Raw genomic sequence first — 27,565 nt, 5'->3', positions numbered from 1 at the left:
CCAGGCCCAAGCCCCCACCCTGTCTCCCTGCTCTTATGGCTGGGGCTCCCAGAGGGCATGTCCTAGCCTGCCCAGACCTTTGGAAAGGATCTGGATGAGCCAGGTGTGTCCCGATGGTGCCCTGCCCATCTCAATGGCACCTGCCCACCTATCCCTGGGAAGCTCACTGGGTTATGGGCTGGGATAATCCCAGTCTGAGTAACAGGACCAGGGTCAGGGTCAACTTCAAGGAGAGAGCAATTACCAAGCAGAAAGTGGGGCTAAGAGCACAGGATGTGAACTTGGATGATCTGGGTCCTAAATCCCCTCCCCACCACCTAACACCTGGGGGCCTTGGCAAGGGATTTTATCTCCTTGAGCCTCAATGTCCTCGTAATGGATTGAACTGTGTTCCCCCAAAATATGGGTTGCTGTCTTAACCCCTATACCTGTAGATGAAATCCCATTTGGGAATAGGGTTTTCTTTGTTACGTTAATGAGGCCATATCAGTGTAGGGTATGTCCTAAACCTAATCACTTCTGAGTTATAAGGAGCAGCACAGACACAGAGACAATCCAGCACATATGGGGAAAGATAATCTGATTATCAGGAAGGCAGATTTACAGGCCCGGGAACTCTAAGGATTGATGGCTACTAGAAGATGAAATTGATAAAGAAGGACCTCCCCCTACAGTCATGCCCTGAGTAGCCTCCTGAACTGTGAGAAAATAAATTTCTGCTCTTTAAAGCCACCCACTTGTGGTATTTGTGTTACAGCAGCACTAGGTAACTAAGATAGTACTCATCTGTAAAATGGGCACGATGGCAGAATACTACTCCTAGCCTTGCTATGGGGATTAATTAGGTGATGCATGGAAAGCACGTAGCACTGGGCAAGCCACTGAGCCACGTTCACATGTACATGAGGTATGAATTTGGGTTCCTTCATAGGCACTTTCCTAGCTGTGTGGTTTTTAAATTTTTGGACCAAGAAAACCCCTCGCTGCCTGTGTTTACTGGTAACCCACTATGTTTACCCACTGTGTGTTTAGAAATTGTTCAGGTTGAAATCAAGTCCTAACTTGCCCCCCGTGGGCTGTGTGACATTGAGCCTCCTTTTCTTCACCTGCAACACAGGGACACCTCCACCCTAATGTACAGCTTCAGAGACGACCTGGAGAGCCTGGGCTGAGACTGGCTCTTTGATGTGAATGTGTTCAATCCCTCCTCAACTTCCCAGTCATCCCCCAGTACTGCAGGGTGCAAAGTCTTTTCACTGCTCTGTTTTACAGCCGAGGGTCCAGCCTATGAACAGCCCCTTGGTGTCAAGAGTCTCACAGCCTCCACCCTAGAAAGAACTTGGGACCCATGAGATCATGTCCTCCCCATCCTCCAAGACCCCTGAACCCCCTTCCAGGTCACAAATTTCCTTTCCTGATGGGTGGTATGCCATGGTTTGCATACCAACAGTAATGGGGAGCTTATCCCCTCACATGGCCTCCACTCCATGGCCCCAATTATACATGCTTTGTTGAGTTGAGAGCTGCTTCTGTTACTTCCACCTGGGAATGCCCTATGAAAGCACCAGACTCCACTTCCTCTCTCTGCTCTGGGACAGCCTTTCCTCCAGGCTTCTCTAATCACTCTCCACCACCACCACCACAGGCAGGCTGACCTGGGCTCACCTTCCTAGTCTATCCTTTCCTGGCTGTGTGACCTAGGGCAAGCCTCTCTCCCTCTCTGGGCCTCAGTTGCCACACCAGGAAAATAGGGGGAAATAAAATAATAAAGTGATTTTTCTTTCAGTCCAGTCAACAGATCCCTGAGATGGAACATAATGCCTCTGAGCCCTCTGAGTGTGAGTCCGTCTGGTGCCACTTGGCCCCCTTGGGTACTGCCCACCACTTCTGTGTTCATTCAGTCAGCAGATGTGTGCTGGGCACTGGGTAATGAGGTGGGCATCCCTACCCCTGCAGAGGGAGGAATCTGTATGAAATCAGGCCAGGCCAGGAAAGAGAAAGAAAAATGAAGCCTGAGCCGAGGGAACAGTGTGTACGAAGTTCAAATGGGCCTGGCCCTTGGGGTAACTGAAAGACCAAGGTAGCTGGAACTCAGAGGCCATTTGTTCAAGAGACTGGATTTTAAAGACTATTGCACATTCACACAATGAAATACTTGTTAGGTGCGAGCTGCCCCCCCAGCTTATGGTGGCTCCAAGCACAACACAATGAAACGCTGCCTGGTCCTGTGCCATCCTCATGATTGGTTATGGATGGGACCATTGTGAGCTAAAGAGTTTTCATTGACTGATTTTCACAAGTAGATTACCAAGCTTTTCTTCCTAGTGTGTCTTAGTCTGAAAGCTCCTCTGAAACCTGTTCAGCATCACAGCAATACACAAGCCTCCAGATGGGTGGTGGCTACACATAAGCACAGATGACTAATACGCACAGAAACACCCATACCCATTGCCCTTTATTTTTGACTCATAGCCACCCAGAGTAGAACTGTCCCATAGGGTTTCCAAGGTGTGGCTGGTGGTTTCGAACTGCCAACTTTTTGGTTAGCAGCCAAGCTCTTAACGACTTCGCCACCAGGGCAGTATGCTTGGGTCTCAGAAACCTGATGATGAGCAAAAGAAGCAAGACCCAAAAGGATGCATACAGTGTGATTCCATTTACACAAAGTTCTAAAAAGGTAAAACTAACCTGAAGTGACAGAAACCAGGTCAATAATTACGTCTGGAATGGACTGACTGGAAAGGGACACGAGAGAACTTTCTGGAGTGATGCGAATGTTCTAAATCTTGATCAGTGTTTTAGTTATATGGAAGTACGTATTTTTTTAAAAATTTCACTGAGCTGTAAGATAAAATGCGTGCATTTTACTGTCAATTGGACCCTAATATAGTTCTGATCCTCCACGTCTGTCAGTTTGTTGTCCTGTGGGGGCTTGTGTGTTGCTGTGATGCTGGAAGCTATGCCACCGGTATTCAGATACCAGCAGGGTCACCCATGGAGGACAGGTTTCATCTGAGCTTCCAGACTAAGACAGACTAGGAAGAAGGACCCAACAGTCTACTTCTGAAAAGCATTAGCCAGTGAAAACCTTATGAATAGCAGCGCAACATTGTCTGATATAGTGCTGGAAGATGAGCCCCCCAGGTTGGAAGGCACTCAAAAGATGACTGCGGGAGAGCTGCCTCCTCAAAGTAGAGTTGACCTTAATGACATGGATGGAGTAAAGCTTTCGGGACCTTCATTTGCTGATGTGGCATGACTCAAAATGAGAAGAAACAGCTGCAAACATCCATTAATAATCAGAACCTGGAATGTAGGAAGTATGAATCTAGGAAAATTGGAAATCATCAAAAATGAAATGGAACGCATAAACATCCATATCCTAGGCATTAGTGAACTGAAATGGACTGGAAAGGAAAGACAGGAAAATTGGCCATTTTCAACTGGACACTCATATAATCTACTATGCCAGGAATGACAACTCGAAGAGGAATGATGTTGCATTCATAGTCAAAAAGAATATTTCAAGATCTATCCTGAAGTACAATGCTGTCAGTGATAAGATAATATCCATACGCCTACAAGGAAGACCAGTTAGTGCAACTATTATTCAAATTTACGCACCAACCACTAGGGCCAAAGATGAAGAAATAGAAGATTTTTATCAGCTGCTGCAGTCTGGAATTGATCGAACATGCAATCAAGATGCATTGATAGTTACTGGCGATTGGAATGCAAAAGTTGGAAACAAAGAAGAAGGATCAGTAGTTGGAAAATATGGCCTTGGTGATAGAAACAATGCTGGAGATCGAATGATAGAATTTTGCAAGACCAACGACTTCTTCGTTGCAAATACCTTCTTTCACCAACATAAACAGCGACTATACACATGGACCTCGCCAGATGGAATGCACAGAAATCAAATTGACTACATCTGTGGAAAGAGACGATGGAAAAGTCTCTTTTCATCAGTCAGAACAAGGCCAGCGGCCATCTGTGGAACAGACCACCAATTGCTCACATGCAAGTTCAAGCTGAAACTAAAGAAAATCAGAGCAAGTCCACTAGAGCCAAAATATGACCTTGAGTATATCCCACCTGAATTTAGAGACCATCTCTAGAATAGATTTGACACATTGAACACTAGTGACCGAAGGCCAGGCAAGGTAAGGACATCAAACATGAAGAAAGCAAGATGTCATTGAAAAGGCGGGAAAGAAAGAAAAGACCAAGATGTCAGAGGAGTCTCTGAAACTTGCTCTTGAATGTCGAGCAGCTAAAGCAAAAGGAAGAATTCATGAAGTAAAAGAACTGAAGATTTCAAAGGGCGTCTCAAGAAGACAAAATGAAGTACTATAATGACATGTGCAAAAAGCTGGAGATAGAAAACCAAAAGGGAAGAACACGCTAAGTGTTTCTCAAGCTGAAAGAACTGAAGAAAAAATTCAAGCAAAAGTGAAGGATTCTATGGGGAAAATATTAAACAATGCAGGAAGCATTAAAAGAAGATGGAAGGAATACACAGAGTCATTATACCAAAAAGAATTAGTTGATGTTCAACCATTTCAAGAGGTGGCATATGATCAGGAACCGATGGTACTGAAAGAAGAAATCCAAGCTGCACCGAAGGCCTTGGCGAAAAACAAGGCTCTGGGAATTGATGGGATATCAACTGAGATGTTTCAACAAATGGATGCAGTGCTGGAGGTGCTCACTCATCTATGCCAAGAAATATGGAAGACAGCTTCCTGGCCAACTGACTGGAAGAGATCCATATTTATGCCTATTCCCAAGAAAGGTGATCCAACCGAATGTGGAAATTATAGAACAATATCGTTAATATCACACACGAGCAAAATTTTGCTGAAGATCATTCAAAAACAGCTGCAGCAGTATATCGACAGGGAACTGCCAGAACTTCAGGTCGGTTTCAGAAGAGGACGTGGAACCAGGGATATCATTGCTGATGTCAGATGGATCCTGGCTGAAAGCAGAGAATACCAGGAGGATGTTTACCTGTGTTTTATTGACTATGCAAAGGCATTCGACTGTGTGGATCATAACAAATTGTGGATAACATTGTGAAGAATGGGAATTCCAGAACACTTAATTGTGCTCATGAGGAACCTTTACATAGATCAAGAGGCAGTTGTTCAGACAGAACAAGGGGATACTGATTGGTTTAAAGTCAGGAAAAGTGTGTGTCAGAGTTGTATTCTTTCACCATACCTATTCAATCTGTATGCTGAGCAAATAATCCGAGAAGCTGGACTATAAGAAGAATGGAGCATCAGGATTGGAGGAAGGCTCATTAACAACCTGTGTTATGCAGATGACACAACTTTGCTTGCTGAAAGTGAAGAGAACTTGAAGCACTTACTAATGAAGATCAAAGACCACAGCGTTCAGTATGGATTACACCTCAACATAAAGAAAACAAATATCCTCACAACTGGACCAATGAGCAACATCATGATAAACGGAGAAAAGACTGAAGTTGTCAAGGATTTCATTTTACTTGGATTCAAAATCAACACCCATGGAAGCAGCAGCCAAGAAATCAGGAGACACATTGCATTGGGTAAATCTGCTGCAAAGGGCCTCTTTAAAGTGTTGAAGAGCAAAGGTATCAGCTTGAAGACTAAGGTGCGCCGGACCCAGGCCATGGTATTTTCAATCACATCATACGCGTGTGAAAGCTGGACAATGAATAAGGAAGACTGGAGAAGAACTGACGCCTTTGAGTTGTGGTGTTGGCAAAGAATATTGAATGTACCATGGAACGCCAAAAGAAGGAACAAATCTGTCTTAGAAGTACAACCAGAATGCTCCTTTAGAAGCAAGGATGGCGAGACTGCATCTTACATACTTTGAACATGTTGTCTGGAGGGATCAGTCCCTGGAGAAGGACAATATGCTTGGCAAAGCACAGGGTTAGCGGAAAGAGGAAGACCCTCAAGGGTGTGGATTGACACAGTGGCTGCAACAATGAGCTCAAACATAATAATGATTGCAAAGATGGTGCAGGACCGGGCAGTGTTTTGTTCTGTTGTGTAGGGTCGCTATGGGTTGGAGGCAACTCGAGGGCACCTAACAAGAACAACAATATAGTTCTGATAAAAAGAAGGAAAAAATGTGATGTAAAATGAACGGCCTCTGGGTATCAGACCTGAGGAGCAACGCTGGGTTCCGTCATTCTGAGCAGTGTGGCTCCAGGTAAACCCTTTTACCTCACTATGCCTCAGTTTCTAAATATATAAAACAGAGATATTAAAAATTTTCCCTCACTGGGTGGTTAGACTTTAACGAATAAGTGAGTTAATAAGAGTTCAACAAATGGAAGCTTAAGAAAAAATTCCCAAGAGGTGCCAAATCGTTAACAAAGCCAAGGCTGCTACGCGGTACGGCCTCTGAGAGGCGTGGCCTGCAGAGACTACAAGTACCGGCACACCCCGCTACAGCCGGGCACGCTGGGAGTTGTAGTCCTCGCCGGCCTAATGAGCCCAGGGACGCGGAACGGGGAGAGCCTCCCTGGGGCTGTGGATACCCTTCTCCAACAGACATCGTACATGCTCTGGTCCAGGCTGGCTCTAGCGCTAGGAATTCGGGGAAGGAAGCATAATAATCTCTCCCGACGTCTCTGTCGTTTGCCACGCCCTCTTGTCATTGAACTCGTCCAACCTCCTCCTGAAGGAGGTATCATCACTTCTATTTCGCAGACAAGGAAACTAAGGCTCAGAGACTTGACCCAAAGATCACAGGAACAAAGATCTGCTGACCCCAGAGCCTTCGTTCTTTGTACATCGACCCCGCCCCCCGCACCGAATCCGAGTCTGGGGCAGGGGAACGAACTCTTCGAGAAGCGAAGATTCTATGAACGGCCCCTGAGTCTTATTATTTTCCCTTTTTCACAGACGAGGAAACGGAGTCAGCCATTGATAGAAGGTCACACAGGGAGTAAAGTGGGCGGCTACCTCTCCGCGCTTTGCCCTTGCGCGCCCTTTGCTGCCTGACGCCTAATGGGCGTGGCCATCCAGAAGCTGAGCTGGGCGTGGCCGGGAGACACCCCGCCCCCTGCCTACCCGCTCCCGCGCTCATGGTGCAATCCAGGTAGTTCCACTGGCGGGCTGGAGTGGGGGAGGGAGACCGCGAAACTGCGCAGCCGGCGTGGGTCCCGCGCGCGCGCGCGCCCGGGTGGTGAGGGCCGCGGACGGTTCCACTGCGCTGGGCCAGGGGGGGGGGCCGCGGCAGGCGGCGCGCGGGCTGCAGCGGGACCGGGACCCCCGGCTGCGGCAGGGAGCGACGCGGCGGCTGCCGGGTGGGGGTGGAGCCCCGCCGCGGCCCCAGGTAACGCCCGGCCCGGACCCTGCGCCGTGCGCCCCAGGCGGGGCCGGTGAGGATGGAGCGATAGGGGGCGGCCGCGGGCCGGCAGAGTAGCGCTGGAGGTTCCAGCAAGGCTTCCGCCTACTCCCGCAGGGCCAGAGCTCGCTGTCCCCGTGCGAGAGCCTGAGCTTGGCTGCTCTTCGGCCCGCCCGCTAGGTCCAAGTACCCCAGTTTGGGGAGCCCTAGGGAACTACAGGTCCCAGCGTGCCCCGCGCCCCGCGCATGCTCTAGTCCCCGCCCCCGGCAGGTCCCGGCTCCATCTGGAACACAGGTGTCCGGGTCACAGCTGGAGAGGTGCTGCTTTGACCTCGTCGTGTCCATCCCAAACGTTTTACCGATGCCCCCCGGAGGGCAGAGCGGCCCGGACCCTGGCCTGACAGGCTGAGGCCCAGGTGACAGACCACTGCATCCCACCTCCGTCGGTATTGCATTCAGGATGTCGGGACGCCGGGGGGTCCAAAGAGGGTCTGTGACTTGTCCAAAGTCACACAGCCTCCGCTGCCTGAGGGCCGTCGAGGTGGTGCGGGGGGCGAGTGGGGAGCGGCTAGGAGGCTGACCGTAGAGCGGAGGAGGCACATAAGAAGGAGGGAAAGTGGGGAATCCAGTGGCATTCATCTTCCTGCGTCGGGCAGGCAGCGCACTCCTGCAGCCTCCGGTTTTCGTCTCTGGACAATGGGATGACGGTTCTTGCTTCCTCCGCAGATGGTGGGGGTACCAGTGATGATAGCTGCAAGGGGCGGGGGTGGGGTCAGAAAGGTCCCCCCCCTCAATGTCACACCCATAAAGCTCACACATCCAAGTGCAGACCCAGTCCTAGGAATTTGGGAAGGTACAGGGCAGGAGGTGCATACACAGTGAGAGAGCCACTATTGATTGAGGTAGGTGGTGTCTTTATCCCCAATTTACACCAGAATAAACTGAGGTTCACAGAGGGACTTCTTCAAGGTCACAGAGCTAATGAGGCAGAGCCAGGGTTCAAGCCCAGGCAGGCTGGCTTCAGAGGGTCCATATTTAACCATGAATGTTCTCCTGCTGCCCTATGGGATTATGTGCTGGGCACATACTAACCCATCGCCATCCAGTCTATTCCGATTCATAACAACCCTATAGGACAGTAGAACTGCCCCATAGGGTTTCCAAGGAGCCGCTGGTGAATTCGAACTGCTGAACTTTTGATTAGCAGCCGAGCTCTTAACCACTGTGCCACCAGGACTCCAGGACATATACTAAGTGCTCAGTAAGTCATCTGTCACTAGTGTTAGCATTGTGCCACTTTTACAGATGAAAAAGAAGCCATGTAACTTACCCAAAGTCTCAAGGCTAGAGCTAGAGAGCTGTGGACCTGAGCTCAGACCTCTACCAATACCCTCCCCTCCCCCACCTGCACAAACAGTCACTTCTCCTTAGGGGAGGCAAACCTTGGGTCTCAGGTGTGAGGGCAGATTGTTCAGGCCTGCCCTGAGCAGAGAAGATTTGGCAAGGTCCTGGCAATCCCCACCCTGATGTGTGAGGCTCAGGTCCAGAGTCTGATGCTCTGTGGTATCTGGGAGATCTGATACCTGATCCAGCTCTACCAGGCTGTGTTGCGTGTCACTGGGTGGTACCTCAACGTCTCTGTTCCACCAATTCTGCCCTGGGAAGGCTACTGGGCCCTGCCTCTTTGGAGAAGGGTTTGAGGAGCCTGGGAAGAAAGGAGCAGGGTACTTTCTGACCCTAAGGGAGGGAGGCAGCCTGCTAGTTGTCTAAGGCTCTTGGACAGGTGGGAAACTGGCAGGGCAGGGCCCAAGCAGGAAATGACGGCCCCGCCCTCCTCTTCCTGCCCAAGCCTGCTGGAGCTAGCTCTCTCCCATCAGCAAGAGAAGCCTGAGGGAGAAAGCTGGAATGTAGTAGCATCAAGTGCTTTGCTCTGGGAGGAACCAGGTCTCCAGTGCCCCTCTGCCGCTTATCCACCCTGGGTGATCTTGAGCTACCCATTAATCCCTGAGCCTCAGTGGTCTCTTGCCCTGGGGACATTTGTGCTTTTGATTATTGAGCAACCCATGGGGACCCTGTGTTGACATTGCATGAACTCAGCTTAATTTGAGATTAGAGTGTGATCCTAGGTTTGCCTTTGATGGCTTCATGAGACAGAGTGAGTCATATCCTCTCACCAGGGTTTCCTCCTGTGTACAATGAGGCAAACAAACACTGCTCCCTAGCTCTTAGGCCACTGCAACGACGAGGGAGGGATAGATCAGGAGGAGACTTGCCCGGCCTTGCTGGGTATCCTAGCACCCCCACTTCTCCACTACCCTCATGGCAGATGCCAGGGCAAGCCCCACCCCCCCCCAAACTGGGCCACACTTCCTCGTTCTGGGGTGTGAGAAGGAACTTCTTGAGCTGCTTTCCTCATCTGTCAAATGAGGGTAAACAGGACCTGCCTTTAAGGAGGAGACAGGAAATGGAACTGGGCACACAGTAGGTGTGCAGGCCATGGTCCCACATTTGAGCTCCAAAGCATAAGACTCCGTGATGAACCTGAAGGGGAATTTCACAGAAAACTCCAGATTTCTGGCTTCTCTTGAGAATTTACAAAGTTTTGTAAAACTTGGCCCCTCCCACTTGTCACAGTGGCCAGCAGGGGAGTGATTTTATATGTGCCCAGGAAGGCTTTTCAGGTAGGGGATATGGGCTCTTGGGCTCTGGCACTGGGGGAGTCCTGAAGGACTGTGGGGATTGATTGGGGCCTCTCAGAAGTCATGGCTGCAGACAAGTGAGTGAGAGGGTCATCCTTGAAAGAAGGCAGGCAGGGTGGGGCAAGAGACACACCCTCAGCCCCTTCCTTGGGCATTTACCACCCAGTCCTAACCAGGCTCTGGATCGGACTTTGAGGGCACCACAGGGCTAAGGGGAGCAGTCACTAGCTTTCTGTTGTTGCTGAGGCAATGTGATATTGTCCAGCAGTGTATGGAGGCAGCCCAGAGCAGGCTGACTACCAAAGGACAGGTCAAGGAAGGCTCAGAGAGGGTGGCCTTTGAGTTGAGCCCCAAAGGTTGAAAGGATTTTGCCACAGGTGAGAAGGGAGTGTTGAGGACGTTTTAGCGCAGAGAGAATAACGCAGTCAGAGGCTTGGAGACATAAAAAGGCATGACGGTATTGTGGCTGAAGAGTTGCAGGGGATGGAGGTGAGGGGGATTGGTAAGGTATTCTTACTTGGGCAAGCCACTTCAGGCCTCAGATCCTCATATATAAAATGAGACTGGGTAACCCCTATGGTAAGGAGCCCTGGTGGCACAGTGGTTAAGTGCTCAACTGCTAACCAAAAGGTCTGCTCTTCGAGCCCACCAGCTGCTCCGTGGGAGAAAGATGGGGCAGTCAGCTTCCATAGAGATTACAGCGTTAGAAACCTTATGAGGTAGTTGTACTCTGCCCTATAAGGTCACCATGAGTCAGAATTGACTCAGTGACTGTGGGTAACCCCTATGGTGCCTACCTCCCAGTAATGGTGCACTTAAAACTGCCAAGGCCCCTCAGGCCAGGAGGGGATTCTTGAGTGAGACACAGTGATTATGACAGGGCTGTGTGCAAATTCAGTGACCTGGGGTAAAGGTCAGGGCATCTAGCCCTGAACTCAGAGATAGGGGAGTTCAGTGCAAGTTGGAGACATCATGCACAGCTTCCTATAAGAGGTGAAATGGGAGCAGACCCTCAAAGGGTAGAGAAGAGGAATGGATTGGTAGAAAGGAAGCGAGCAGGTATCCCAGGCAGGCAGGGAAGCCCCAAAGGAACACCACCATGGCTGGGGGAGAGGGAGAAGGGGAGGGAAGCCTGAAAGGTTGTGTGTGTGTGGGCGGGTGTTTGTGAAGTGCAGCCCCAAAGGCAGGCTCTATTCCTAAACAGGCAGGCAAGAGTTGGGCCTACAAATGTAGGTACCTTCGGAATGTGGGAAGAGTGATTAATTCAGGGCTTCGAAATGGTTCAGTCACGGCTGACAACCAGAACAGGCCGGAATTTTTACAATTTGGGTGATCTGAAATGGGGAAAATTACAGGTCGAAACCCTGGAATGAGAGACTCAGGAGAGGCACAGTGAGTCCTTTCAGGAGCCTGGTGCATAAGACTGAATTGTTGGCAGGACTGTGGAGAGCGACACACATTCAAAGCAGCGCTGTCAGCTGCCATCTTTGAGCACGGCACCGCTGTACCAATTGTGCTTAAAATCCCAAGGGCAAGAGATTTGGCTGCTATGCAATGAGTACGCTGCCCTTATTTTCTAAGAGGGAGATTAGGTTTGTAGGAAGGCTTCGACGTGTAATTATTCCCATTCCGGTTACTGTTGCAGTTCACCCAAATTGGAAAAATTCAAGTCTATTCCTTGGCCATGATTGAACCAGGAAGAATCAGTTGGAAGCCTTGGTTTAATTGTTTTTACCTGGTGGGGTTAAATAAAAGGTTGGAAAGGACATAGGAAGTGAAGGGAAAATTGATGATAAGGAGACAGAGGAGGGCTTCCCCCTATACACCATTTGTCCTCATTCACACAGAGTTTTAACTGTGATGGATACAGTTTGGCATTCATCCCAGGTAGCATCTGTGGCACTGGATCCCATGTTGCTTAGAGATCTGCAAACAGCCCATTAGATACCATCTTCAGTGACTGTTGCTGGTGGTACATCCACAGTGATACTGATTGTTGCCAGTCTAAACGACACTGTGATAAGCATGTCTGTTCCCTAAAGTTCCTTCTGGATTGTTTCTATTGGACAGCTTTCCTAGAGGTAGTTTTCAACTAAAAATTTCGGTAGGTTATACTGTACAGGGTTGTTTAAAAAAAAAAGAACAAATGTATAAAAGCATATACAATAAAAAAATCTATCGTTCTAACCCAGTTTTCCCTTCCAGTTCTCCCTGGGGACACCTGTTAACAAGTATCCTGTATACCCTTCCAGAAATACTCTGTCCATGTTGTATATATCCGATTTAAAAAAAAATTTTTTTTGATACATACTGTTACACCCTGTTCAGCATCTTGTATTCAATTTTTACTTTTAAGTTTGGGGTTATGAAATATATCAAAGTATATAGAAAATGACAAGTGTTGGTGGTGCAGTGGTTAAGAGCTCGGGCCGCTAACCAAAAGGTCAGCAGTTCCAAATCTACCAGCCGGCTCCCTGGGAACCCTATGAAGCAGTTCTGTCGTATAGGGTCGCTGTAAGTCGGAATCGACTTGATGGGAGCGAGTTTTTGGGTTTTATAGACAATGACACCCCCCACCCCAGTAGCCCACCACGGAGGTTTAACAAATGTTAATATGTTGTGGTGGGCCTTGGAGGTAGCCGTATGTCATGCCGCTCCAGCTGCCTCTTTGTGGTGGCTGCAGAGATAAAGCCCGTTATTAATCATATGAGTGCATCACTCTTTACTAGTCTGCCCCCAGCTCCTGGATATTTAGGATATTACTGATTTTTTGCTTATATGATCAATGTGGCGGTAATACAGCAGTTTATATAATGTCTGCCCGGGGAATCATCGAGGCACAGGGGAACTAGGCTTGGCTTTGGTTTGGGTTCAAATTCCTCCTTGGCCCCACTTAATAGCCTTGTGACCTGGGACGAATGACGCCTCTCTAGGTGTTCACGTTCCCCATCTGGAAACTGGGCGGGCTGTAGTAATCCCTCCTTCTCACAGCTGCTGGGAACAGTATAGTCGAAAACGAAAGATGTGTAAAGGCTTCATTGGGCGTAGTTCCCGAATCCCTGGGGCAGGGGCCCTCAGCGGGGACGCCAGCCTTGAACTAGAGCGCCCTGCGACTGCAGCTCACCCTCCAGCTACAAACCGTTCCCCTCCCCTTTCCCCGACCACACCAGGGGCGGGGCGGTTAAATGTCTCAGTGACGTCAGCGCGCGCAGGACCAATCCCCCTGCCCAGCAAACGTTTGCCGGTTTGTATCCGTCGCCCGCCATTGGTCCGTTGGGCAATCCGGGCTGGCCCAGCCCTTTAAAGCCGCCGCGTACTATAAACAAGGAGATGCTGGGTGGCCGGGCCATGATGTCATCGCAGCACAGCAGCTCTTGGGGCTGACGTCATCTCCGGGAAGGTGGCCGGCCCAGCGCTGTTAGGGACATCCTAAGAACTCGGCCGGCTTCAGAAGCCGCCCCTGCCCCGTCAGTGGTGCCTTTGCACTTCAGTGGCCCAGGCGGCGCTCCGTCCCCGAGGAGAGGACCATGACGCAGTAAGTCTGGACTGCGGATCTCCGGGCAGGACCCATTTCTCAGGCAGGGAAACTGAGACTCAGAAGCGAAGTGGTTCGCGAGTTTGCATAGCATGTTCGAGTTGGAGCCGATCGCTTTTGCCCACATCGGGGTTTCCCCATCTTTAGGCCAGGCCATGTGGCCCAGCACCTTGCTTCTAACTATCGCTGCGGTAACTTTAAGTGCGAAGGTGGGGGCGTGAAGGAGATTTAAAAAAAAAAAAATCTGCCTTTCAAGATGGCGGCCCGTTAGTCACGTGCCCCGTAGCGGCGAGTGATTGGCTCTCGGAGCCCTTGCGGGGCGGAGCTCTTGGCGCGGGGCGGGGTCGCCGCGGGCTCGCAGCCCGCTACTGTTTGCCGGAGCCTCCCGGCGCGCTCCCGCGAGCCCCCCTCCCACCCGGCGCGCGACCCCGCCGCTTCGAATGTTGTGAATCAAATGTGAGGTTTGTTACATTCCGCTATCGCGGCGGACAGTTCTTAAAGGGCCAGCCGCCGGCAGCCGCGAAAACACGGCCGCGTCCTGCTGCGTCTCCCCCTCCCGCTTCCCGAGAGCCTGGGCCGAGAGAGGCGGACCGCGCGTGGGCCTCGCGAAGCAGACGCGGCCGGGCGGACAACAAAGAGAGAGGGCCCCGGAAGAAGCCGGGCTGCCCCCGGACCGGGGGGTGGGGAGGGGAGCACATTGTTCCGCAGGGCGGGGGCTCTTAAAGGGTCCAGGCAGCCCCCCCCCCCGCCCCCCTGCCCAGCTTGACCGTCCTAGAACGGGAACAAAGGAGTCAACGTGTGGCCGGGCGGCCGAAGGTGAGTTGGGTCCAGGGCCGATTCCCGCACCCCTGGGGCTCCTGTCCCCCTCGCCTGGGACTGGGGGCCGTGATCTAGCTGGCTTCGGAGGGGTTAATCACTGGGGCTTAGGCTAGGATGGCGCGACCCCCGGGATCAGGGACCCCTCAGCGCCCCCCAAGGCCCGGCTGGATCTCCCCTCTCTGGAGGCCGAGCGCTGCGGTTGGAGGCAAGGAGCCGCCCCCTCCCCCTGCTGCCGCCACTTCCTTTGTTGTTGCTTTTGTCTCACGCCGAGCACATGGTCCGGGATCCTCGGCTCTTAAAGACACAGCGCTCCGGCCCGGCGCCGCAGCCTGGCCCCCTGCCCCGCTGTGTCCCTCCGAGCATGGCACAAAGGAGTTGAGGGGGCGAGGAGGCACCTCTCGGGCCCCCAGCCCCATCTCTGTGGGCAGGGTGGACTGGGGAAGCTCCCCGGGACCCCACAACCAACGTCTGGCCCGTGTTGGGAGGGGCTTGGCCCGCAGGGACACTGGTTTTCTCCACGAGTAATATAACCACCTGGTTCTTCCATATTTGTCTCTTCTGGCTTTATTTGGGCTCTTTGGGGAAGACAGATTTCCACCCCCATTTTACAGTTGTGGTACCTGAGGTTCACAGAAGCAAGGGATTTCCTTGCCCAAGGTCACCCAGGGAGTCAGGGTTGGCCAAGGACTCCTAGCTCCGAGCCTGGTGGTCCGGCCCTCAGCTGCCTCCAGGCACCACACATTGGGGAACTCTGCTAACCCACCCGGCAAAGCTGCACTGAGCCTTCCTCCTGGGTCTCAAGGGAGTTCTCATCCGGCCAGTCTTCTCAAGCTTCCAGGGTCTGACTTTGCACACCCGCAAAAGGGGGTACCTGTTCCTGCAGACAGCCCCCAGGCTTAAATGACATGGCCAGGGGTTCCCAAAACCGGCGTGGGAATAGCTGTTTGCAGCAGAAGTGGGAGTTGGCAGCCTAGGGGCTGGGGATGCAAGGTGCAGTGACTGCGTCCAGGAGATTGGACAGAGAGCTTAGAGCCTGTGAGACCACATTTGCACAGACCTCATCAAGAGCACAGCACAGAGGTGTTTGGAAAGGCAGAGCAGTTAGGGGGTGGCCATTTGGCCACCCTTGCTGTTTGACCTTGAGCAAGTTACTAGCTCCCATCCGGTCTTGCTTGCTTGCTTCCACGGTGGGACTTATCACAGGTACTGAAGAAGAATGCTCTGTTGACCTCCTTTATGATCTGAAATAGAGAATTGTGACAAGGAAGTTCTTTCCTTGGGCGATGGATGCCAGTAAGAGTAGCGGGTTGGGAGAATCTGGCCCTGGGTGGCCAGGATACCTATGCTCCTTGCCTGGTTCTGTTCCTCTCTGGCTTTGTGGCCTAGAATAAGTTACTTCCTTTCTCAGGGCCTCAGTTTGTTGAACTGTGAAGTGGGCGTGTCCCCTTTTTGCCACTGTGTTCGTGGTAGGGCTTAAAGCACCCAGGATCTCTCCCCTCCCTGCCTGGGTATTCCCCTAGAGCAGCCTGTTTCCCTGCTGCCTCCTGCAGAGCTTGGATGGTGGCGCCTATTTGTGCTTGGGGAGTGGGGGCCTAAGTTGTCTTATTTTATAATAATGATCATTCTCACCCAAACTGAGTTCAAACTTCACAAATTATTACTGTCATTGCCTTCCACAGTCCTTGTTACTGCACTGGGAGGTGGTTATTGGGCTATTCCCATTTCACACATGAAGAAGCCTAGGCTTAGAGAGGGGAAGCAATGTGCCCAAAGCCTTCAGCCAAGACTCTGCCCAAAAGTCAGGCGGTGTCACGTGTGAGAACAAGAGGGTTGGCATTGTCACCTTTGGTACTGTCATCTATAGCTAGAGGTCCTTTCTGTATGCTAGTTTGGATTCTGAGCTCCTTGCCATCTTCCCCTCCCTGAGGAGTGGGTGCCTTGGAAGGGGGCTGGCCACAGAGGAGAATCCCACAGGCCTGGGTCTCTGAGGGCTCCACACACCTGAGCCTTGGCCCTGCCAGCTGTCAGCAAGAAAGCCCAGTACAAGAGGGGCAGTAGAGGCCCCCAGCTTGGTTAATCACAAGGGCCGCAGTCAGACTGCCTGGGTCACATCCCCAGCTCACTCAAAACCCTAGCTGACTGGCCTGGGACCTCACCCCACTGAGCCTCAGTTTCCCTCCTTCCGAGGGTTGCTGTGAGGACTTGTGGAGATGGCATGTGTAAAGCACATGGCACATGGGAATTGTAGTTGTTTTTGTTAATAGTCCTCGTTGGCAGAATGGGGAGGGACCCTTGGATCTTTGGGGTCAGCTAGAGCAGAGGGTCCCAAACATGGCCGTGCTGGAGAATTTGCCAGGGCATTTGCTTCACATCTAGAGGCCCTTGTTCCCCATCCATCCAAAGATTCTGATCCTGAAGGTCTAGGGTAGGGCCTGGGAATGTTTTTTTCTGCTATTTATGAGTTTCCTCTGGTTTCCCTTTGACTTTGTTTGCTTGGCTGGGTCCAGGTGTGTGTGCACTTGGCCCATGCCAGGGGTCACAAACCTATCGTGGGCAGGCAGGGAATGGTCTGTTTTGGCCTGGGTGGCCAGGAAAGAATCCTCATGGCCTGAAGGGGGTAGCTGAAGGGGCTGAGCAGAAATGAAGGCTCAGTGGGGCGAGATTTTCTGCTTTTCTTTCTTCCGTGAGAGGCCAGACTTTTATGTCATCTCCCAAGATTTGATCGTTGGCACTAACTTCATCACCGCCGGGTTGGGGCTCTTTGTGTTCAGTTCCTCTCAGTGCATGGCGCCTGCATCTGGCTCACCCCAGGCAGCTTACTGGGCCCTGCTGCACCTCTGCCTGGGCTTGAGCCCCCCAAAGTGGAGAAGAGAGGCCTTGCAGCCTTATTCTAAGAGTTAGGGCTCTTGTTTGTAATACTTGGCACAGAGGAGACAGTCCTCACTGCTGTCAGCAGGAGGAACGAGGTACTGAGGGGATAGTAATAAAGATGGCTTAGGAGTTTGGTTAGCTGGGGAAGGGGTAGAGGGGCCACCCTGAGGCAGCAGTGGCTGGTCTGTTTGAGGCACCCTTCAACTTTGTGCAAGGCCTTACAGGTTCCAGATCCTTCCCCTGCCAGTGCCTCATCGCAGCCTCAGCAATCCTCAGAAGTGTCAGATTGAACCAGGGCCTCCAACTTCCCCCACAAACCCCCAGCTCCAACCCAGGGAAGAGACCCTGCCCCCCCATCCCCCCCATCCCCCCTCAGCTTCCTAACTTAGGTTCTTACTGTTTTTTCTCAGCAAGCCCCACCTCCCACTTTGGGGACTGTGTTGAGGCCTCCAGAGCAAGGGATTGGCTGTATGCCAGACCCACCAATCTACCAGTACCAGCTTCCTTGGTCACCCCCACCACGAAGCCCTCAGGCCATCCCCACCACCACCGCCACCACCTGCAACAGGGCGTGGGGAGGGCCTTGGTGTACACTCCCTTCCTGGCATCGATACTTATTATGGGGCCCTGGACAAGTCCCTTCCTTTCTCTGAGCTTCAGTTTTCCCCGCTGTAAAATGGAGCCAGCAATACCTTCCCCGAAGGATAGATAGAGTCGTAGTTGGGTAGCCGTTTTGGGATCAGTTAAGGAAAGGAAGAATACGGTCCTGTCTTGGACTGGGACTCTGGGGGCTAGAACCAGCTGGGTAGATGCAGGTCTGGAATCTCTCCTGAGTCAACCAGTGGAAGAGAGGAAACCAGAGTCCCCCAGAACCTCCACCTTCCTGGAGGTCACCCCCTACAAGGACAGGCTGCCCTGGAGTGCAACCTGAAGGAGGCCCCCCCGGAGCCTGCTGGTCTGGCTGTGTGCGGCCCAGCCCTCTGAACTCACAACTGAAGGGAGGACTTGGTCCCGGTTCACATAGCAGAAAGCTGAGGCCTGGGATCTCCACTATCCTGGCCAAGCGCTCCTGCCGACAAGCCTGCCCCTAATGTGACTGCACCGAGTTGCCCCAGTGTCCAGAAGGGGCCAGGCTTGAATCCATGGGGAGCGTGGGGACATGGGAGTAATCGTGGCCCCTGGAATCAGACTGCAGAGGTTTGAGTCTCTCCCGACTCCATACAGGTCTAGCAACTGGGCCTTTCTGTACCTCAGTTTCTTCATCTATTGCTTCCTAGGGGTGTGAGCCCCAGCCCAGTCCCTCCACCCCCTGCCACCCCTGATGCGACCATGGGCAGTGACAGTGACTAGGTGGCCCCCCTCTGTACCTGTGGGTCAGCGACGATTCTCCGCAGGGCCCAGCAGCACTTCAGGCCAGCTACGGCACAGGTAGGAAGGAGCCTCTCTGCCCGGGAGCCCCAGTGCTGGGGCTGCCAGATTGGGTGTAGTTTTGGGGGACAGGGATGAGCCCCCTTCCTTCCCAGTGGGGCGGGACCCCAGCTGCTCTGCCTACTCTGTGAATGAGCGGCCCCCATCAGGCCTACCGGGGCCTCCTCTCTGTGGTGCAGCCCCGGCCGTGAGGGCCCCCTGGCCAGCCCACCTGCCCAGGATGAGCGCTTACCCTCCCAGCAGCTGCCACCCCGACCAGCTCACCTCTCCATAGAGGAGCGCCGAGCCTCGGCTCCTGCCGGCGGGAGCCCCCGAATGCTGCACCCAGTCACCCAGCAGAGCCCGTTCATGGTTGATCTCCACGACCAGGTAGGCAGGACGTACCCCCCCGCAACCTGCCTCAGCCTCAAGCCTGTCTAGAAGCAGGGGTACCAAAATCTATTTTATTCACTGCGTTTTCACTCAGTGTATGCTTAAGGGAGGCATTGTTAGCTCTGTTTTACAGGTAGATAAACTGAGCCCTAGAGAAGGGAAGGGCCTTTCCTGGGGCCACACAGTGGATGACTATCAGAGCTGGAAGCCCCTCTTAGATTCTCAGAGGGTTCTCTCTTCCCTAGGGGGCTTGGTGCAGGGGGTAGCCAGCTCTGCACCTAGGTAGACACCCAGGGGGAGAAGGGAAGGGAGCTAGAGCTGGGCCTGGTAGGACTTTCTTCTGGGTGACCCTCGTGGCCAGACGTCCTTACAGTTCCCTGGGCCTCTGTTTACCCACAGGTGCACCAGGGACCCGTCCCTCTGTCCTACACAGTCACCACCGTGACGACTCAAGGCTTCCCCTTGCCTGCGGGCCAGCACATCCCTGGCTGCAGTGCCCAGCAGCTCCCAGCATGCTCCGTGATGTTCAGCGGACAGCACTACCCCCTCTGCTGCCTCCCACCCCCGGTGAGTGTGCCGCCTCCGCTCCTCACCCCAGTACCAACAGAAGCCCCCAGGCTCAGGCTGGCAGCTCTCTGCTCCAGCTGGACAACTCAGCTGGCTGAGGGCCAGGTGGCCCAGCCGAGCTCCTGGCCTCATCCAAGCTGGCCAAGCAGTGCCCAGCCTCTAGGCCAAGGCCCTCCCCAGAGGTGGGACAGCCCAGGGGGTGGAGCTGCCAGGGGTGTGTGCAGGGGGCACCTCATGAAGATGGAGTGGACCCCAGCCTGAGCACAGGGGAGCACTGTCCAGCCCTACACTCTCCTGCAGCTGATCCAGGCATGCACCATGCAGCAGCTCCCAGTGCCCTACCAGGCCTACCCCCATCTCATCTCCAGCGACCACTATATCCTGCACCCCCCGCCGCCGGCCCCACCCCCCCAGCCCGCCCACATGGCGCCCCTTGGGCAGTTCGTGTCACTGCAGACCCAGCACCCGAGAATGGTGAGTCTGGAGTTGGTCTGAAGCTAGATCGGGGGTGGGGTAGAGTATGGTGGGATTTCCCTTGGCCTGCCTGCTGCTAACCCAAGCCCGCCTCCCCCAGCCGTTGCAACGGCTTGACAGTGATGTGGACCTGCGAGGGGACCAGCACCCCCTGGGGAGCTTCACCTACTCCGCCTCGGCCCCCGGCCCCAGTCTCTCCCCATCTGTGCCCCTGCACTACCTGCCACACGAGCCGCTGCCCCAGGAGCTGCCCTTTGGCATGGTAAGTGCTGGCCCCCTACCTCAGGCAGCCAGGACAATCTAGGGCAGGGCGGGGATGGGCCACTGGGCTGACCTGCCCCTGGCCCACCTTTCGCAGCCATATTCCCACATGATGCCACGAAGACTGAACACTCAGAGATACCGTCTGCAACAGCCGCTGCCGCCGCCGCCCCCACCACCGCCCCCACCACCTTATTACCCCAGTTTCTTGCCCTACTTCCTGTAAGTACCAACAGCTCTGCCCCAGAGGCCTGCTGTTCTTTGTTCTCCTGGGGCTTTCGGGACTGGACCCAGACGAACCCCACGGGCTCCACATGTGGATCAGGCAGAGCTCCAGGCTTTGTCTGTGTGGAGGGAACGGCTCTGTGCTCCCTGGCCCCAGCCTTGGCCCTGAGCCCCCGTGCGTGTCTCCCTCTAGCTCGATGCTGCCAATGTCTCCCACTGCAGTGGGGCCCACCATCAGCCTGGATCTCGATGTGGATGATGTGGAGATGGAGAACTATGAGGTCTGGTGGAGCCCACCCTGGGGGGGTCTGGGAGAGCTTTAGCCCCAGAGCTGCTGACCCTCCCCTCCCCACCCACGCAGGCCCTCCTGAACCTGGCAGAGCGGCTGGGCGATGCCAAGCCCCGTGGCCTCACCAAAGCCGACATCGAGCAGCTCCCGTCCTACCGCTTCAACCCCGACAGCCATCAGTCAGAGCAGACACTGTGAGTGCCGCCCTGTCTCCCTGCTCCGGAACGGTGGGAGGGCGAGGGGATGCCCTGGCGTGGGATACGAATACGGGTGGACCTGGACGCCTCTGGGCCTCCCCCAGGTGTGTCGTCTGCTTCAGTGACTTCGAGGCACGGCAGCTGCTCCGGGTTCTCCCTTGCAACCATGAGTTCCACACCAAGTGTGTCGACAAGTGGTTGAAGGTAACGCAGCTGCAACCTGCTCCCAGGGGCTCTTGAGTGGTGGGGGAGGAGGGCGGGCCTTAAGGGTCTTCTGCCTTATCTTTATCATCTAAAAGTTCTGGCTCCATTCAGGGGTCCCAGGTTCCTCTCATTCTGGCAGGTGTGAACCGAAACGGGGGAGGGGTGCAGAGGGCAGATAAGGATGGAGCCTGATATGTGGCTGCTCCCCTCCCCCTGCCCCCAGGCCAACCGGACGTGCCCCATTTGCCGGGCTGATGCCTCCGAGGTGCCCAGGGAGGCTGAGTGAGGCCCCGTAGCTGTCCGGGAGAGCCCTGCCCAAAGCTCTGGAAACTCGGGGGGGCAGGACCCCAGGAGGATGGGAGGGAGTTCCCGAGCCTGCCCCGCCGTCTCCGCCTGCCTGTCCAGAGCTGGTGCCAGGGTCAGCCCCTCTGCAAGATGCCCCTGCAATAAGCCCCTGCATTTGCCAAGCTCCAAAGACTCGTTCCCTGGCCTGCCTGCCTGCCTGCCCGCCACGGAGCTGTCTGAGTACCCTAACTCAGCGTCCATCCTGTTTGCCTCGGGCCTGTCTCTTCCTTGTTGGCACTGGGAGCCAGTGTCCCTTCCCCCAGTGCAGCTAGTGGAGACCTTGGGTCCCAGTATGGGCAAAGGGGCTCCCTCCTGGGTCACCTGGTCTCTTGCACTGAAGTGGCATGCCCTCTGCCCAGGTGGCACTTGCAGGTGCTCGGGCAGGTGGGGCATGAGACCATTTTCTGAGCTCCAGGCTGGGTCCTCCCACCTTGTTCTCAGATAGACTCAGGCAGCCAGCCTGCCCAAGCTGCTGTTCAGGGTGGGTCTGGCTCTGAGGGAACCCTCACCCTGGTCACAACATGCCAGCACCCACCCCCAGGCTGGAGGGCACAGAGCTCGCCTAACCAGGAGATAGGAGACAGGCCCTGAGCAGGCAGTGGGCATCCTGAAGAGGGGTCAAGGCCACGCCAGAGAGTGATCCCTCTGCTTCTGGTGGCTGCCCTCTGCACCAGTGTCTGGGCCTGACCCCTGCCCAATCCTCTCCCTCTGTCGTTTTGCATGAACGTGAGGAGCAGCAGTTTTCTCGTTTATTCATTTGGCCCAAAATCGCGTGTAGGATTTGGGGGTGTGGATTTTAAAAACAATTTTTTTTTCTTTTGGCTTAATGGGGGGGTATAGGAACCATCCAGGACCGAGTGCCCCCCGGGCAGGGATGCCCGCTGGCTCCACCTGGCCTGCGTGCATGCGAGCGGCTGGGGCTGGACGGGGCGGGTGGGGGCCTGTGCTCAGCTGATAACTGCCATGCACTGTACTGCACACGTCCCCAGAGCCGACCGGGACAGTTCGCTTTTCAGGGCATTTTCCCCTCCAGCCAGGGCCCACCTCCCTCCTGCCTGGGTGAGTCTCCTCCAGGGATGTCCCCCGAGGGCAGAGACTTGGGAGGGTGTGGCCCCCTCTCCAGAGTGCCCTTTCCAGCCAGGGCCTTGCCCTGCAAGGCCTGGAGGGGACCCATGTAGGGTCTGGCTGAGCTCCCCTACTCCCCGGTCCCGATTCTCTATCCCCAGCTGGGGTTGCTGCCCTGAACGAACCGCGTGTGGGGCCGGCACATCCTAGCAGGCAGCCCCTGGCGCCTGCTGCCTCAGGGATGCTCCAACCACCCTCGTTCTCCCCGCAGCTGCCCTGGCCCCTTGCCCCCACCCAGCCTGCCATGGGGCACCATCAGCCTGGCCCCACCCCCAAGGAGAACCCAAAGTCTTACTGTATATAACTCCAGGTGACATTTCTATATTTATAGCAGTGTTGAAAACCCACGTTTTACACAGAACCACCCGCCCTAACCCCCGTCCCTTCCCTACCCTGACAAAAGGTTTGCAGAACCCTTACAGTTCCTGGGGCAGGCGGAAACAGGCTCACGGAGTGTGTCGGCTGCAGCCATGATGCCAACGAGCAGCTATTGGGGGGGGGGGGACACAACATTTAAAAAAAAATCATTAAAAAAAAAGATTTATAAAACAATTATCTAGGATGTTTGTGATTTGCCGACCTTGCTATAGATGCCATGTTACCAATGATTTCCTGTGGTGGGGGCTTGTCATTGTTTACTCTTTGATTTACCAACTTCTGGCCTAGGCATGACCATGGGCACCATCCCCCAGCCCTGGCTGGGTCCAGCGCCTGTGTCTGTGTTAGAAAGGTTTTATATCTATATCTGTAGAGATATAGATGGATAATTACATATGTGTGTATATATATATATGTGTGTGTATATATATATATATATGTAATTTGGGGGGCCCTGTTCCTTGCACATTTTACAGTTACCTCATTTTTCCCATGTATGTATTTGAGAAAATGCTAATATATAGAGAAAAAAAAGGTTCTTAAAGCTTAAATGTGTGTTTTTTTCATTCCATTGGATTCACATTGGTTTGTAGCATTTAACATAACTAGTATGTTGTATTATATATATGTGTATACTGATTGAAATTTTTAACAGATTTGTACTTTTTTTAAAATGAAAGTTGCTAGTTCTGCTTGACCAAGTAGTGCAATCATTATTTTTTTTAATATTGTTGCTGATTTCAGAGGGATATTCACTAATAAATGTATGATGTATACCGAGTACTGCCCACACTGTCTTTGCCTGGCCTGTGTTCTTTTCGTGGGAAGTTCAGGGAGGGGTGGGGATGAGGTAGGCAGGAAGGATTGACCTTGACTGTAGAGGCTTAGGGGAATCAGTGCCTCTTGTTCAAAAGGGGTCTGTTTGGCCAGTTCAGTGATTGTTTTTTCCAGGCCATCTGTTTCACACAGGAATTGGGGCAAGATTCTGTTCTCACCTTCCACGCAGGAGACCCAGGTTTGATTCTTGGCCAATGCACCTCATGTGTAGTCACCACCTATCTTCAGTGGAGGCTTGCATATTGCTATGATGCTGAACAGGTTTCAGTGGAGCTTCCAGAGTAAGATGGACTAGGAAGAAAGGCCTGGCAACCTACTTTTGAAAATCAGCCAGTGAAAACCCTATGGATCACAACAGTCCAATCTGCAGCCTATCATGGGGGTAGTGCAGGACCAGGCAGTGTTTCATTCTGTTGGTGAGTGGTAGGATGCCATTTCTGTTTTTTGAGGCAGAAGTCACTGGTCTCCTGCAGTTTCTTCTAGAGTTAGGCTCTGCTTCAAGCCTGAGGAGGAACCTTCATGATAGAACTTTGTTTTTAGGCAGCTGGCTGTGTGGCAGCCCTTGGTAACTCTAGCTCAGTTTCCTCTAAAGTAGCATTATCTTCAGGGGAAAACTATTTCCCCCTCAGGAATTCTAACAGAGTTTCTGGGATTGAGTCTTGGTAGACCAATTTGTCCACCCCTGCATGACTACCCTTAGGGGGATGGATGCCATCACTGGCCAGGCCTACGTTACATACCCACCCACAGCCCCCTGACGCTGCACAAACTTGCGCCCCTCATCTCAGGCTTAGTGAGGATGAAGGGCCCAAGGGCCACCAACAGGGCCAGACTGGTGATGTAGCTGCATTCGTCTTAGTCACGAGGGTGTTTGGTGCTGCAGGAACATCAGCTGGTTTGCTAGTGTGTCATAAAGCAACATCTGCAGCAGGAGCAGCGGGCGTGGGTCAAGATGCCTGGGACCTTGGGTCTGTGGTGCCACTAGCTAGCCTTGGGCAAGGCACTTCTCTGTCAGCCTTTGGGTCATCTGCAAGATAGGGAACAGGATTAGTCAACTGGTTCCTTAAGTGTGCTTCAGAGAAAGTCCTGTGGAAGCAAAATGGGTTCTGTGCCGAAGAGGCGCTGTGGTCAGGTAAGTTTGACAACTCATGTTGAAAGTACCCAGGGGCTTATGTTGCAGGCCTTTTCCTAGAGCCTTGACTGTGCTGATGTGCATTGTAAACTTCCCCAGAGTGGCTATTGAGGGAAGCATTGCCTGCATTTGGCTTGTGTGGCCACCTGGGGGCTCTAGTTCCGTTCCTGGGCACACAGGGACTAGACTAGTGGCAATAACTGAATTCCTGGAGCCCTAGAGGTCTGAGAAAAATGTAAGGTATGGTAGTTGTAGAGCTCTTTTCAGTATTTCAAAAAGCCTATGGGAAAGAAAAATCATATGTACGTATCAATCGACATCAAAAAACCGTTTGGCTATGAGCCACGCATCATTGCAAACTTTCTAGTAGCCACATCAAACAGTAAAAGGAAACCAGTGAAATTAATTTTAATAATATAGTTTATTTAACCCAATATATGCAAACATTACTTCAACATGCAATTTTTTTTTTTTTTTGGTCTTTAAAATCTTACGTGTGTAATACAGGGGAGGTCAGCACAACTGGACTAAACCAAAAGCAAAGAATTTTCCTGAATAAACTGAATGCTTCGAAGTCCGCTGTAGCAGGAGCAGGGGTTTGGGGACCATGATTTCAGGGAATATCTACGTCAATTGGCATAATAAAATCTATTAAGAAAACATTCTGCATCCCACTTTGAAGAGTGGCGTCTGGGGTCTTCAACGCTAGCAAGCAGCCATCTAAGAGGCATCGATTGGTCTCAACCCACCTGGATCAAAGGAGAATGAAGAAAACCAAGGACACAAGGTAATTATGAGCCCAAGAGACAGAAAGGGCCACATGAACCAGAGACTACATCAGCTTGAGACCAGAAGAACCATCTAGTGCCCGACCACAACCACTGACTGCCCTGACAGGAAACACAGCAGAGAACCCCTGACGGAGCAGGAGAGCAGTGGGATGCAGACTGCAAATTCTCATAAAAAGACCAGACTTAATGGTCTTACTGAGACTGGAAGGACCCCAGTGGTCATCGCCCGCAGGCCTTCTGTTGGCCCAGGACAGGAACCATTCCTGAACCCAACTCTTAAGACATGGGTTGGAGAGGGATGCTGGTGAGGAGTGAGCTTCTTGGATCAGGTGGACACTTGAGACTATGTTGGCATCTCCTGCCTGGAGGGGAGATGAGAGAGTAGAGGGGGTTAGAAGCTGGCGAAATGGACACAAAAAGAGAGAGTGGAGGGAGAGAGCAGGCCGTCTAATTAGGGGGAGAGTAATTGGGAGTGTGTAGCAAGGTGTATAAGTTTTTATGTGAGAGACTGACTTGATTTGTAAACTTTCACTTAAAGCACGATAAAAATTATTAAAAAAAAAAAAACCCCATTTGGCAAAATTCAACACTTAAACATGATGAAAACTCTCAGCAAGCTAGGAATAGAGGAGAACTTTAACTTGATAAAGAGCACCCACAAAAAAACCTGAAGTTAACATCATACTTAATGCTGATAGACTGGATGCTATCCCCTAAGATCAGGACAAGCAAGGGCATCCACTCTCAGCACTCCTGTTCAACGTCATACTGGAAGTCCTAGCCAAACACAGTAAGGCAAAAAAAGGAAATAAAAGACATACGGATTGGGAAAATCAAAACGTCCTCTCTGCAGATGACATGATAATCTATAGAAAATATCTCAAGGAATCTGCAAAAACGCCTAGAACTAAATGAGTTTGGCAAATGGTAAGATACAAAATCAACACACAAAAATTAATTGTATTTCTATATACCAGCGACAAACACATGGAAACCAAAATTAACAATACCATTTACAGTTACTCAAAAAAGAAATAGGTATGAGTCTAACAAAACACTTACAGGACTTGCATGCTTAAAACTAACAAAACACTGATGAAAGAAATCAAAGACATAAGTAAATGGAGAAATGTTCTGTGTTCTCGGTTTGGAAGGCTCATCATAATAAAGGTGTCAATTCTTCCCAAACTGATTTGTAACTTTACTGGAGCTCCTATCAAAATCCCAGCAAAACTTTTTTATAGATACAGATGGGCTTATTCTAAAACTTATATTGAAAGGCAAAGGAACTAAAATAACTAAAATAATTGAAAAACACGAATAAAGTGGGAAGAATCACTCTACCCAATTTTAAGACTTACGATATAGCTATATTAATCAAGACAATGTGGGATTGGCAGAAGAATAGTGCAGTGCTGTGAATTACTTAATATGGCCTTCTCTTTTTTTTTAGCCATATAGTCTTTGTAACTCCCACCAAATGACTGGGTGGGACTATGCAAATGAGGTGCTTGTGGCCCACCAAGGGGATTGGATACCTCGCTAATAATGTAAATAAGATGGCTGGCACCCTTGTGGGAGTGGGACCATGCAAATAAGTTGTATGGAACCCTAACAAGGGGATTGGTCAGTTTTGCCATTCCGCTAGGCTTAAAAG

The 27,565-nt window shown here is 52.3% G+C and overlaps 1 protein-coding gene across 4 annotated transcripts; it reads left to right on the top strand.

Moving 5' to 3' along the window:
* The first annotated feature begins 6,487 nt into the window (after nucleotides 1-6,487).
* Nucleotides 6,488-26,490, top strand: RNF44 (ring finger protein 44). Of its 4 annotated transcripts, none has more exons than XM_023551701.2 (11): nucleotides 6,488-7,110; nucleotides 18,561-18,711; nucleotides 18,891-19,080; nucleotides 19,483-19,650; nucleotides 19,951-20,124; nucleotides 20,225-20,386; nucleotides 20,483-20,607; nucleotides 20,804-20,891; nucleotides 20,972-21,093; nucleotides 21,201-21,300; nucleotides 21,524-26,490. In XM_023551701.2, exons 2-11 carry the CDS (start codon nucleotides 18,605-18,607, stop codon nucleotides 21,584-21,586), a joined length of 1,299 nt encoding a protein of 432 aa, XP_023407469.1. In that variant the 5' UTR covers nucleotides 6,488-7,110; nucleotides 18,561-18,604; the 3' UTR covers nucleotides 21,587-26,490. The 4 variants fall into 4 exon arrangements, with proteins under 4 accessions (XP_023407469.1, XP_010591027.1, XP_003404727.1 ...); XM_010592725.3 differs by lacking the exon at nucleotides 6,488-7,110 and adding an exon at nucleotides 7,388-14,409; XM_003404679.4 differs by lacking the exon at nucleotides 6,488-7,110 and adding an exon at nucleotides 7,389-13,593.
* The last annotated feature ends 1,075 nt before the right edge of the window (nucleotides 26,491-27,565 follow it).

This window comes from Loxodonta africana, chromosome 2 (assembly GCF_030014295.1).
Source record: "Loxodonta africana isolate mLoxAfr1 chromosome 2, mLoxAfr1.hap2, whole genome shotgun sequence".
NCBI lineage: Eukaryota > Metazoa > Chordata > Mammalia > Proboscidea > Elephantidae > Loxodonta > Loxodonta africana.
This window is presented reverse-complemented; position numbering and strand designations above follow the sequence as displayed.